This window comes from Podarcis bocagei (genome assembly GCF_964188305.1).
Source record: "Podarcis bocagei genome assembly, chromosome: 7".
In the NCBI taxonomy this organism is placed as follows: domain Eukaryota; kingdom Metazoa; phylum Chordata; class Lepidosauria; order Squamata; family Lacertidae; genus Podarcis; species Podarcis bocagei.
This window is the reverse complement of record NC_138132.1, coordinates 89,827,500-89,841,257: the sequence shown is the minus strand read 5'-3', so window position 1 is coordinate 89,841,257 and position 13,758 is coordinate 89,827,500. Positions and strand designations below refer to the sequence as shown.

Below are 13,758 nucleotides of genomic sequence, written 5' to 3'. Positions count from 1 at the left end.
TCATTTTGTGGTTTTATGTAGGAGGCTTCTTTTCATTCCGCAGCATGCTGAATTTGCAGTAATGGGAAGGTAACTTGGGAGTGCCCTAATTTATGTGTTTTGGCTTGTGCTAATGTTTGCATTGTCTTAGGAATGTTAGTCTGATGTAAGCAGAAGAAAAATGTGACCAATTTGGTTTGTCTTAATCTGTTTATATCCAGTTTATACCCATCCTGGATCCCTGCTGGATCCTTTGCACTGCAACTCCCAGCAATCCCAACCAGGATGACCATAGAATGCTGGGGCTGATGGCAGGGGCAGACCTTGGGGTCTTAAATTTCAGTGGCACCCTGTGCAGTGCCAAAATTTGCCCCCTCCACCTCTTGCCTTTCAATCTGCGTCATAATTGCAGTGCCCCTGAGGCTCTGTGCCAAGTGGACCAAAATGGTTGTTCTCTCCTAAATCCTCCTCTGCTGGTGGGAGGATAGAAGCCCCAGGCATTGCCCGAGACACAAATAAAATGATGTCCCCGCCTGTGCCCAGGAAGGATTGGGGGGGGCAGGGAAGCAACATGTTTGGGATGGGTTGAAAAGGATGAAATAAGAAGGCGGAACCAGTTCCTTCTTGAGGAGTTTAGGGGTGCTGAACCTCTTTTCCTTGGCCTTTGACTCCCACGATGAGAGTTTTCGCAGCCCATCATATTCCCATGACTGTAATCTGTTTTAACGGTTTTTAATCCTGAATTTTAAATTGCTGTAAGATGCCCTTGTACCTGCTGGTACAGGTTGGGTGGGTGACGATGATGATGCAACCCTGTCCTCCAACATTGCACAGGTGAAAGTGGACCTACCTTCGCCCCAGTTTTCATACCAGGCATCACTGCCTGAGTCCCTCTCTCTCCTATTTCACATTGATGAAGGCTTGACACTGCGTGCTGAATTATCTTATTCTGCTGTCACCTGATTTAAAAGCCAAGGGTGGGCAGGAGGGGAAATGTGTGGAGCTGAACTGCCCAGGGGGGAGGGGGATGGGAAGAATGTTCTGTGTCTAGTTCATATTTCAGCACAGCCACAGGATGCCAGGTGGGAGGGCACAGCCATGCCAGCTAGGACTGATGGACATCCAGTTTGGTGTTGGCCTGACTTATAGAAGCCGGGGGGGGGTAATTATTCATGGTTTTTTGTCACCTCTTAAAGCGTCCGCGACTGGACTAACGGTCAGGGGTACCTTTACCTTTAAAGAAATACAAAATACAAAATCCCCTTCTCTTCCCCACCCTTCTCTCTTTTCTGCCTAGTTCTTCTGGGTCCTGCTGGCCATCTTTATTACTGAGCTGCTGCTGCTGTGTATCGAAATAATCTTTGAAAAGCAGGTGAGCCTCCCACACGAGTAATTACAATGTGTGTTTTGACCCCTTTGGGAGAGACTGGAGATCGTCTTGTTCAGTGGACTGTGAATGTTCAGAAGGACTGGCAGGTTTACTTTTTTTACCCAAGTAATTTTTCTGTGTGTGCATAACTTAACAGCCATGCCAGAGCAATTAGGTGTATGATTGAATGCTGAGCTCTTTTCTCCACACTTTATTCTCCTCTTCTTTCAGACTGAAATTTATCTCTGCCCGATGAAACTGCAGAACTTGGAGAAATCATTTCTGCATTGTTTCAGGCTGGCACCAGGATATAGACAGGAGCAGCAGGTGTTGCACAACCAGGGGTGCACAGATCCTGCTCCATAGCACAGCACCTGCCCTGCCCATGGAAACCCATCTTCCTTCTTAAAAGCATCAAAAAGAACAAGGAGCCCCAAGTCCTCATGGATGCAAAGTGTGTCACAAATGCCGTGACTCCCAAAATCACTCCCAAGCTCAAAATGACTCCATAGGTTGCACTCGTTGTTTTCCATCTTCATGCAATGCAGAGTTAGACCATGGAACTGGCTTCCCCAGGAGACAGTGAGAGCCATCAATCTGAATGACTTCAAAAGACAAATTCACGGAGGAGATGGCTACACTCTGCCCTCCACATTCAGAGGCAGCAGTTCTTCTGAACCCCAGTTGCCGGAAACCCCAGGAGGGGAGAGGGCTCTTTTGCTCAAATCCTTCTTGCTGGTTTCCCCCAGGCATCTGGTCAGCCGCTGTGAGAAGCAGGTTGCTGGTCTAGATGAGTCACTGGCCTGATCCACCAGACTCTGCTTGTGTTCTTCTCCAGGAGCTTCAGCTTCTCATGGATGTGTAACCAATTCTGAGACCGCAACAATCACAGGCTGCTTTTGAGGAGATTTCACCCCTCCCATACCCAAGAATCTCCTGACCATCTCCTGATGGTCTCTGCTGACTCTCCAGAGAAGAGGAGGCGTGTCCTGCCTATCTACTTATTCTGCTCAGCAACATATCTGTGTGTGTGTGTGAGAGAGAGTCAGTCAGTCAGTGTATCGGAGAGAGTGAGAGTGTTGGAGATCCTAGAGATAAGATTGCTGCTAAGAGCAGCTGCAGACTCTCAGTGTAGCATTGATTTATGCTTAGAATATTCAGCTCTGTATATAGTTTTGTATTATAGTTGTAGTTACAGAATAAAAGGAAGATATTCTACAGAGCTGCTCTCCGAGTGGTTTATACTCTGCAAGACTCTGCAAAACTCTGCTGCGCAACGACTGTATTATTGAGACAGTGAATCCGGTGCTCTCAGCTCTAAGCTGTGAGTCCAGGGCCGGGGGGGGGGGGCGCAAGGCAGGTGGAAGGAGGCCTGGCCTGATGGAGTCTCTCCCCTCACAGTTCTTCCTCCAGGCACAGCTTCCTCATGAGGAGACCCAGGGCCGGGGGGGGGGGGCGCAAGGCAGGTGGAAGGAGGCCTGGCCTGATGGAGTCTCTCCCCTCACAGTTCTTCCTCCAGGCACAGCTTCCTCATGAGGAGACCCAGGGCCGGGGGGGGGGGGCGCAAGGCAGGTGGAAGGAGGCCTGGCCTGATGGAGTCTCTCCCCTCACAGTTCTGTAAATTACATGGCTTGTTTTATATCTATTTGCCTAGAGCAGAGGTGAGCACTGTATAGTAGAATCTGCAGGTTAGGGTTGTTAGATTAATTTGGTCAGATTCTGGACATGCTCTCTGGTGCCTGTTTAGGGCGTTAGATGGTTTTCGTTGTTTTTAGAAGCATCTTGCCTTTGTAGAAACAGAGGTGCAAGGCACACACTATTTTGCCAGGTAGACCAGTCTTACTGGTTAGCATCCCATTGACACTTTCTCTCCAATTAATATCATTTATTTAAAGGTGGTACTTCTCCCCCCACCTTTTAATTTGCCTTCCAGACCCTAGCTTTCTAACTGAATTAAATAATGTAAATCTAACCAGCATTTGGGACGCGGGTGGCGCTGTGGGTTAAACCACAGAACCTAGGACTTGCTGATCGGAAGGTCGGTGGTTCAAATCCCTGCGACGGGGTGAGCTCCCATTGCTCGGTCCCTGCTCCTGCCCACCTAGCAGTTTGAAAGCACGTCAAAGTGCAAGTAGATAAATAGGTACCGCTCCGGCGGGAAGATAAATGGTGTTTCCATGCACTGCTCTGGTTCGCAGAAGCGGCTTAGTCATGCTGGCCACATGACCTGGAATCTGTACGCCGGCTCCCTCGGCCAATAAAGCGAGATGAGCGCCGCAACCCCAGAGTCGTTCACGACTGGACTTAATGGTCAGGGGTCCCTTTACCTTTACCTAACCACCATTTATTTATTTTTAATGACAAACATAGTCTCAGAGAGGGGAAGCAGCAGCACTAAGAGCTAGACCCTCATAGCTCTAGGTAGCTGACATATTTTGTAGCAAACAAGTCCAGGAGTCCAGGAGTCCAGCTGCTCTGCTTCAGGTGAGGCAAGCAGTGTGGGAGGGTGCCAGCTCTCTCCTCTGCTCATGTGCATGCGCAGACACCCACCCACCCACCAGCTCCTCTTCCCATGTTCGGAAGCCCCGGCATGTTGGGAATACACATCTAGAAAGGCAGCAAGGAGGGTTTCAGGGTTTTCCCCATGCAGATAGCTACTGGCCACAATGGCTGTGATCTGCCTCTGCGGCTGGAGGCAGCCGTGCTTCTGAATACCAGTTGCTGGAAGCCACAGCAAGTGAGAGGGCTCTTTGTGCTCAGATCTGGTTGGCTGCTGTGAGAAAAGGATGCTGGACTAGACTGGCCACTGTCCTGATTCAGCAGGCTCAACTTAGGTTCTTGTGTTTTTAAATCTCATCCATCCAGATTTCTAACCTGTATTTTCAACTGAGCTTTTGTGCTGCCCACTGTTCGTGCCTGACTAGGAAACAAAATGTGTGATGGCTCTGTTCTCCAGATGAATGTAGGAACTGCCCTGGGGGAGTCAACTGCATGGGCAGGAGATTGACTGTCTTTTTAGAAGGTTGGCAAGGTTGTCAGCTATGAGACAACTGATTTTTTTTGTATGTGGTTTTCCTTTAAGTTAATGTTGGGGATTTAAGGGGGGGGAATACCTGTCAGCCTCATCTTAAGTATGGAAGTGTTGAAACTGACATTTTGTGTTTTGTGTTTGGGATACAGGGTTTTTTTTGGGGGGGGGGGAGGTTCATAAAAAAAATATTCTTTGTGTTTTCCACCTTGACATGCCTTCACTTCTCCCTGGCTCTGCCATCTTTGCTCTGTCAGATTCCTCTTCTTTGTATTCACATTTATTCTCCAGCTCACCCAACCTCTGTAATTTTCATGTCAGAATTAATTAGGCCAAGTAAGTTGGTGAGTTTGTGTGTTTAAGCAAAAAAAAACCCCAAACAGCTTCTTTTCATTAATATTTCTCGGGGTTTGTGTCTGGTGGGGCTTTGTCAGAAGTCAGGTGGCAAATGTTCCTTTAGAAGGTAACTCCTCAGGCATTAGGGGCTCAGCTTTGAGGGATGCAGGAACCTTCTGAAGTATTTGTGAAATGCCTTTTAGATTCAAATACTGCTTAATTTGAAGCATCTGCCGTGTCAAAATAACCCCAAGGGTATGTTCTCTAGGAATATATGGGAAGAATCTTTGATTGCACCCATCTTGGGTTTTTCTCTATATATGTATCTCTATATAGTAAACTTTGCTATGTGCATAATTAAATTTATCAAAAGCAACTGCTTAAAAATTGAAAAGCAATGTCAGTGCCCCATGCAGAGCAGCCTTCCCCCCAACCATCATTTTGCTTATTCATTTGCATATTTTTCTCAATTTTCATGGTTGGATTCAGGACACAAAATGCAGCACAGGATCTACAGTGTGTGGATTTTTACAAATGTGTTCATGGATGTCATGGAAAGAGGGGGCTCTTTTGCAAAATCAAGGCTGTTGAAAGAAAGGGGGTGTCTTTTCCTTCACATGAGAACTTTGAGGGACTGAGTTTTAGTTGCTTAGTTGTGCCCAGTTACAGGAGAGACCCTTTGCTTTCTTCAGAGGCACTGTGTCCTGTGACCCATTGTTCAAACACAAAGGAGACCCCTTCACAAAGGAAAAGCTTTCAGGTGTTTCCGTTTTTGAAGGGAACAGCACCACAAATATATTGCTCCAGGCCAAAGAACTTTCCCTGCTTTAAGTTCTTTGGGTGGGGCTCTGGCATGTTTTGGAATGTAAGAGCTCAGCTGGGCTTTGGGCTTCATGGGAACAAGTCCAGTTCTCTGTACTGAGACCTTTCCCAGGTCCTCTGATGCTGACCCTTGTCAGTGGCAGAATGGCAGCAGGCTACCTGCCTCTAGTTGTCTGTCCTCGGTTCCAGGCTGTGTTCCCCACAAATCTCACTGGGCACATAACAAAGTCTCTGCCTGGTCAGAGGAGGAGCTGTGCTGAGCACTTGCAACTCCAGCACTTGTCCATTGCCAAGAATACATTGTCCAAGAATACACCCTGATGGCTTCGGGGCACCATCTCTGTAAAGGTAAAAGTAAAGGGACCCCTGACCATTAGGTCCAGTCGTGGCCGACTCTGGGGTTGTGGCGCTCATCTCGCTTTATTGGCCGAGGGAGCCGGCGTTCAGCTTCCGGGTCATGTGGCCAGCATGACTAAGCCGCTTTTTGGCGAACCAGAGCAGTGCATGGAAACGCCGTTTACCTTTCTGCCAGAGCGGTACCTATTTATCTACTTGCACTTTGACGTGCTTTCAAACTGCTAGGTTGGCAGGAGCTGGGACCGAGCAACAGGAGCTCACCCCGCCGCGGGGATTCGAACCGCTGACCTTCTGATTGGCAAGCCCTAGGATCGGTGGTTTTACCCACAGCGCCACCCGCGTCCCATCTCTGTAGAAAGTGCCAAATCTCTTCCTGTCGTGTTTATGAAAATGCTTGTTGTCTAAAAAGTCAAAGAGAAATGGACCATGATTATTTCAAAGCACTGCCTTCCTATAGCCAGTACAGTGGTACCATGGTTTACGAACTTAATCCGTTCCAGAAGTCCGCTCTTAAACCAAAGCCATTCTTAAACTAAGGTGCGCTTTCCCTAATGAGGCCTCCCACCGCCAGGGCCCTTCCACCGTTCAGATTCCGTTCATAGACAAGATAGAGTTTGCTAACCGGAACACTACTTCTGGTTTTGCAGAGTTCATATATCGAATAGTTCGTAAACGGGGCTGTTCTTAAACCAAGGTACCACTGCACTACTGCTTTCTGAGGGTGGGAGTTGTTTAGCAACTGATGCTCTGACAGCACATCATTTGTTGTCCCTGCAAGGGAGATTGCACCAAGCCTTGCAATGTTGTGTGAAGGCCTTTCCTTGCTAACCTCCTATCTGTTGTTGGAGAGCATTTCTCTCACATTTGGGACTCTGCTTCTTTCCAGATGAATTCAGTTTTCCATTCCACTGTGCAGGATGGGATAAGACACTACTATGATGATTTGGACTTCAAGAATATTTTGGACTTTGTCCAGCAAAAGGTAAGTTTTTGTTTTTCTCAGTATGAGCATAATAATAATAATAATAATAATAATTTATTATTTATACCCCGCCCATCTGGCTGGGCCTCCCCAGCCACTCTGGGCGGCTTCCATAAAAACCAAAAATACAATAAAATATCTCACGTTAAAAACTTCCCTGAACAGGGCTGCCTTAAGATGTCTCCTGAATGTCAGGTAGTTGTTTATCGCTTTGACATCTGCTGGAAGGGCGTTCCACAGGGCGGGCGCCACTACCGAGAAGGCCCTCTGCCTGGTTCCCTGTAGCTTTGCTTCTCGCAATGAGGGAACCGCCAGAAGGCCCTCGGCGCTGGACCTCAGCGTCCGGGCAGAATGATGGGGGTGGAGACGCTCCTTCAGGTATACTGGACCGAGGCCGTTTAGGGCTTTAAAGGTCAGCACCAACACTTTGAATTGTGCTTGGAAACGTACTGGGAGCCAATGCAGGTCTTTCAAGACCGGTGTTATATGGTCTCGGCGGCCGCTCCCAGTCACCAGTCTAGCTGCCGCATTCTGGATTAGTTGTAGTTTCCGAGTCACCTTCAAAGGTAGCCCCACGTAGAGTGCATTGCAGTAGTCCAAGCGGGAGATAACCAGAGCATGCACCACTCTGGCGAGACAGTCCGCAGGCAGATAGGGTCTCAGCCTACATACCAGATGGAGCTGGTAAACAGCTGCCCTGGACACAGATTTGACCTGTGCCTCCATGGACAGCTGTGAGTCCAAAATGACTCCCAGGCTGCGCACCTGGTCCTTCAGGGGCACAGTTACCCCATTCAGGACCAGGGAATCCTCCACACCTGCCCGCCTCCTGTCCCCCAAAAACAGTACTTCTGTCTTGTCAGGATTCAACCTCAATCTGTTAGCCGCCATCCATCCTCCAACCGCCTCCAGACACTCACATTGGTGGGTCTGGGTAGGGTGGGGTCTGGGAACTAAGGCTGGTGAGGGAGTTGGATATGTTTAGCTGGTAAAGAGGAGACTGGGAGGTGATAGGAGAGCCACCCTCTGATTTCTAAAGGGCTGTCACATTGAAGGAGCAAGCTTGTTTTCTGCTGTTCCCAGAGGGTAGGACCTGAACAACTGGATTTAAGTTGCAAGAAAGGAGATTCCAAATAAACATTAGGAGAAACTTTCTGACGGCAATAACTTCAACAGTGGAACAGATGACCTGGGAAGGTGGTGGACTGTCCTTCATTAGAAGTTTTTAAACAGAGGTTGGAAGGCCATCTACCAACCTTAGCTATGTTTCCAGCATCACAGGAGGTTAGAATAGATAACTAATAACAATTCTGTTGTTAGCAGGCTGTGTACAAGGTTTTTTGACTGACCTCAGAACAAATGGAGATTGACCTGCCAGTTCCTCTAGAGTCCACTGTACAATCTAGGATGGATTCTGAGGTCCATTCTGGGCTCTGCAATGGTTTCTGCACATGTAGAGTATCCAGCACAGGTATAACAGGGGCAGCGTCAAATGTTGTGTGGTGAGGCAGGGATGTGCAGTTTTCCACTCACACTTAGAGGCCTCTAAGCCCAGTGCCAGGTTGTTGTAGTCAACTGTGCATACACCAGGGGTGTATTAGGTGAACTGGGGACTTCTCCGGGCCACACTAAGCCTTGCCTTATACTTCGCATCCAAATAACATACAAAAACATTGTTGGGGGAATTGCTTGCAAGATTGACCACAAAAATGTGTAGAGTAGGAAAGATGCGCACTAGAATGCTGACAGGTATTTCCAAAAGCATAAATTGAAAGCTGACATGGAAATTCAGGGAGCAGACTTAAAAACTGGGGAAAGTAGAAACCAAGAGAAACTGAAATTGACCGATTTCTCCATCCCAACTCCCAGTGACTATTCCTTCACTCTTTTACAAAGAGATAAGCCAATCAAGCATTTTGGGAGGAAATGTTCCAGATTACTCACAACAATGTTTTTTTGCAGCTGCAAATTGATGCTGTGTTCAAAACTGGCCAACAAAACTAAGCAAACATTATGCTTTGTTTTGCTCTTGTATATATCATCAATTACCACTTGAGTACATGATAAAGTTTGACATCTTCATCTTTCATCAGTAGAGCAAATATTGTGGAAAAACAAAGTCCTGTGATTGCCAGTGCAAGTGTGTGTGTGTGTGTGTGTGTGTGTGTGTGTGTGTGTGTGTGTTGTTGTTTAGTCGTTTAGTCGTGTCCGACTCTTCGTGACGCCCTGGCCCAGAGCACACCAGGCACTCCTGTCTTCCACTGCCTCCCGCAGTTGGGTCAAACTCATGCTGGTAGCTTCAAGAACACTATCCAACCATCTCGTCCTCTGTCGTCCCCTTCTCCTTGTGTTCTCCATCTTTCCCAGCATCAGGGTCTTTTCCAGGGAGTCTTCTCTTCTCATGAGGTGGCCAAAGTATTGGAGCCTCAGCTTCAGGATCTGTCCTTCCAGTGAGCACTCAGGGCTGATTTCCCGAAGAATGGACAGGTTTGATCTTCTTGCAGTGTGAGGAGTTTCTGCTTTTCAAATGAGCAGAATTTGAATTCTTCCACCTGCCTTGCCCCACCCTCCAGTCTCTGCTTCTCAATTTGTATTGTATTATTTTATGCACTGTGACTTACCATTGTTTTATTGATTATAGTTTAGAAATTATTTATTATAATTGTTAAGAGTGGGTTTCTGTTTAATTTTTATATGCTGATATTTAATATTATTCTATACTATTCTAATGGATTGTTGAATATTACTTTATTTGATATACCGTAATTTCGTCCCATAGGACGCACCTAGGTTTTTTTGGGGGGGAAATAAAGGGAATTTTTTCCCCTTTATTTCCCCCCAAAAACCAGGTTGGGGAACAGCGGGATGGCGGCGCTGCGCCTCCCCGCTGTCCCCCGAGCTTGTGGGGCTGGCCGATGTCTGCCCAGCGCAAGGGGCGCTCCGCCTCAAGGCGCCCCGCGCGCCGGCGGCAGGCTGCTATCCTCCTTGAATGAATGTATACACCATCTTGAAACTCCCTATCATGCTGTCTCTGTTTTCTTTTCAGACTCTCTTGAAGAGAGTTTTTTTAAGGGGACATTTTATTATTCCTGTTTGTATCTGTATTGGATTTGAAATCGTTTTTGTTTTGATGGTTTTTACTGTTAAATCAGTTCAGGATATTTAATGGGAAGAGATTCATAAATGAAATAAATTTTATTTCACACACACATTTTCCCTTTATGATGCTTATTCATTACTTTACATTCCAAAACTCATTTCTTAACAAATCAAAGGAGTGGGAATGCCTCATTGCAAAAAAATAAATAAAAAATGAGTGGTAGTCAACAAAGATTTACTCAGAGTAGACCCATTGAAATGAATGGACCTAATTTAGTCATATTCATTTCAGTGGGTCTACCTGGAGTAAAACCTATTGAATACCACCCATTATTTTAAAAACTTTGGGTCAGATTCAAGTAAACTGTTGTGCTAGCAGGAACCAGTGCAATGAGATGTTTCAGTCTGGCAAACTGACATTCTATCAGTAATGGAACAATGGTAATAGAACGGCATTCAGTTCTACCCTTTGAATTGAGTAAACTATTTTGCTGTATCTCATAAATATAAACTGCTTTGACAATAGGTTCACCTCTGGAGCTCTGCATTTTACAGGAGAATTTTCCTCGGGAATATAATTGAAATGGCATCCTTAACACACATCCCAGATGATTCTCTTACGGTCCAGCTAGCAGGATGCATGTCTCCTTTTGTGGCTCGTTCTGTTTCATCTCCATCTTCCAAACAGCTGGTCACGGCCATGGCAGCCATTAAAAACTCAATGCAGGAATTTGACAGTGACAACCTATTTATAAAAGCCAACTCCAGCATCCCGTCATACTCTGGCATGTCCAAGGGACAGAATCCAGAAGTGAGCAGAGTTTGATATTTTAACAGGACATGCACATGTAAATGGAGACAGGAGCTGGAGGCAGCCTGGAGTGTGGGATGGGCTGGTGACAGCATCACCATCGGTATTTACCTTGGCAGTCGCGACAGGGGCTAGCCAAGTCAGAATACTGCAGAGGGAAGTTTGGCCAAGAGTAGGGAGGTTTGGCCAAGAGTAGAATCTGCTAAGATTCTGCGGCAGAGAGCAGCCTCCCTCAACTGCTCTCTTGCCTCCAACATCCCCACAATGGGAGCCATGAGTGTCACCTCCCTCTGTGTTCCCGCCACCCTCTCCAACCTTGGCAGAGCCTCTCTCTGGCATGCCCACTCCAGCACCATCCTATCCTGGGAGTAGCTCTGCCTGCCCAGAGGGGGATGTTTCAATGGTCCCAGCCACCTCTTGGGGGGGGGGAGAGACACTTGTCCTGTCACCTAGGTCGAGAAGGAGTCAAAAGAGAAGGGAACACAAATGTAGCAGGAGATTGCAGAAATGCTTACAGCCTTAAGAAAAGTCCTCCTTGTTCCTATCTATAGGAATGCCAAGGATTGTGATAGAGTCATATCAACTTTCAGAGCTTGCCAGCTAGAGAACTTGCCTTTGTTGTAGCTGTATTTAGGATTACCTCTGGAGGGCCTTAAATCAACCGTTTCCATGTACCACAGTAATATAAGCATTTAGGCTTTTGGAAAGAACTTTTTGTCTAATCTTTGTTCTTCGGCAACTGGGAGACAGGACACTGTGTGGGAGCAATGGTGGAGACAATCTGGTGCTCCCACAGAGGCGCCCAACCCCAGCCCTGCCCCATCCAGATAAGAAGCAGCAGCAATGCCACTGCCATGAATCCCGGCTGCTCCTGGCTGGAGAAGACCCCGCTGTTGCCCCAAGACTGCACCAGAAATTGGAATAGCATTGTTCATCATGGGAATCTCCTTGCTGAGAGATGACTTGGAGAACTGGGCTAGAAGTTGCCTCTAGCTGTCTCATTTACTTTGGGCATCTTTCTCCCTTGGTCCCCACAATTCATGGGCTTCATAATATGGACTGATAACTCAAGGCAGCCTTCCACGTTCAGAGGCAGTGAGCATTAGATGCTGTAGAGAACTAACAAGAAGGGTACTTGCCTTTATGTCCATATTATAAGCTCCCTAGAGGAATCTGGCAGGCCCTTGTTGGACATGAAGGATATCCACCCAGTCTTATCCAGCAGGATAGCTCTTGTGTTCTTAGTTTCCCAGCTAGCTGGTTTTTCTGGGATATTGTTCAGACGACTTGTTATCTTTTGGACATTGTGAGAAAGTCCCATAGTGGCAGCTACTTCTCGGAGGTGTGTGAGTTGCTGTTGGCTAGGAAATGCTGCGAGTTGGATCTGGATGATACGCTTTTTAAAAGATGACCTCCTGTTGTTTAGCAGCACTCACTCAGCACATCCGGGAACACTGGGAATTAATCACAGGGCACCAGATTGGTTTTGGTACCAGATATGTGTATCACAGGAGTACTGCAGAAACTCCGGCACAGAGCAGGCTTCCTAATTTAAGCTTAGAAAATGAACATTTGGTAGAACTGGAGATTTGGGAACTTTTTAATTGTGCTTATTGCATATGGAACAGCTTAAGCCTTTGATTAGTTTTCTGTTAAAAGGCTAATACCTTTACAATTGCTATTCATTTCAGCTTACTCTGCTTAAATAGATCCTTTCATCTATGGAAGAGAGATCATTTTACAAGCTTACTTGTAAGATAAATCAAGATTATTCTTCTTCTTATATCAATGGGAAAACATACCCTGATTTGAAACACAAGATGCAGGAGCTAAGTCTCATAGGTATACAATCAATTTTTGCAGGACTTTGTGCAAATAATATACCAAGATGAGAGTTGTAGCTGAAAATATCTGAAAGGCTACAGGTTGGGGTGAGCAGATTTATGTCAACAAAATGATATTTGCTTTCCTGTTGAGACTTAATATTGAGAAAAACTGGTCAGGGATCAAAGTTTATTTGGGTGTTTGAAAAACCAAGAAGATAAAGTGCAGATCTGAAACCAAAATTCTCAGGTTCTTGCAGTTCTTAAGATCATTCTTTTGCAAAGGATCTTGGACAGCTTCAGTTCCTTTGACTGAGGAGCCAAGTATGAAAGGAAAAGACCAATTTCAAAAGCAATAAATACTACAAATTATAGTCCAATGAGAGAGTGGTTGTCTTGAGTCCATAAATCTTCTTGATTTCTGCTTATTTTATCCAGACAGCTTAATGGCTACAATTTTGGGAGATGTCTCCCTTGATGACTGACTTCTTATCTGCATATCAGACAGACTCCACAGTGCATGTCCATAGCAGGCTGAATTTGAAATGTCTTGTCTTATTGAGAGGCAAGGATTGGGGTGTCAAACGCATCCCTCCTCATTCCACCCCCAAATCCATCTTGTGACACTTTTCTGGTTTGTGTTGTATAATTCTCCCTTTCAGAGTGCTGTGGGGATGTCTCCTTGGCAGTGCAGTCTGAGGGAGAGGACAATATAACAGACCCCTGATGACCAGCCTGCAACCATTTTATTTATTTAAAACATTTATCAACCACTTTTTCAGCACTGATGGTGGGGTACCATAATAAATAAATAAAACTTTAAAAATAAATTCAACAGACTAGTGAAAAGGAGCAAAAAAACAGCAGCAGCACTGCCGCCGACAAAAACCTAAGCAAACCATCCTGTCAAACCAAAAACCAAGCAGAAGAGATGTGCTTTGCACACACACACACACCTGTGGAAGCCCAATGAGAAAGAGTAGAATTATGTGCTCCTCCAGGAAGCAGTTCACTGCCTTGGGGCAACTGGCATGAAGGTCCAGCTTCTCTCTGGGACAATTTCCACCTTGCACAAAGTTAGAAGAGCATCAGAGCAAAGGGAAAGGCAGCCTCTAAGTGGGACCCAGGCTGTCAATGGCTTGAAATGGTTAG

The 13,758-nt window shown here is 46.3% G+C and overlaps 1 protein-coding gene across 2 annotated transcripts in view; it reads left to right on the top strand.

The window, feature by feature from the left end:
- Positions 1 to 13,758, top strand: part of LOC308590778 (tetraspanin-15-like) — a 91,717-nt gene that overhangs the window by 40,852 nt on the left and 37,107 nt on the right. The window contains exons 3-4 of one of the 2 annotated variants that reach the window (XM_081201015.1): positions 1,277 to 1,351; positions 6,778 to 6,873. In XM_081201015.1, the coding sequence (XP_081057141.1) occupies positions 1,277 to 1,351; positions 6,778 to 6,873 (171 nt within the window). The remainder of the gene's footprint in view (positions 1 to 1,276; positions 1,352 to 6,777; positions 6,874 to 13,758) is intronic. The other variant, XM_081201016.1, reaches the window with a different exon arrangement.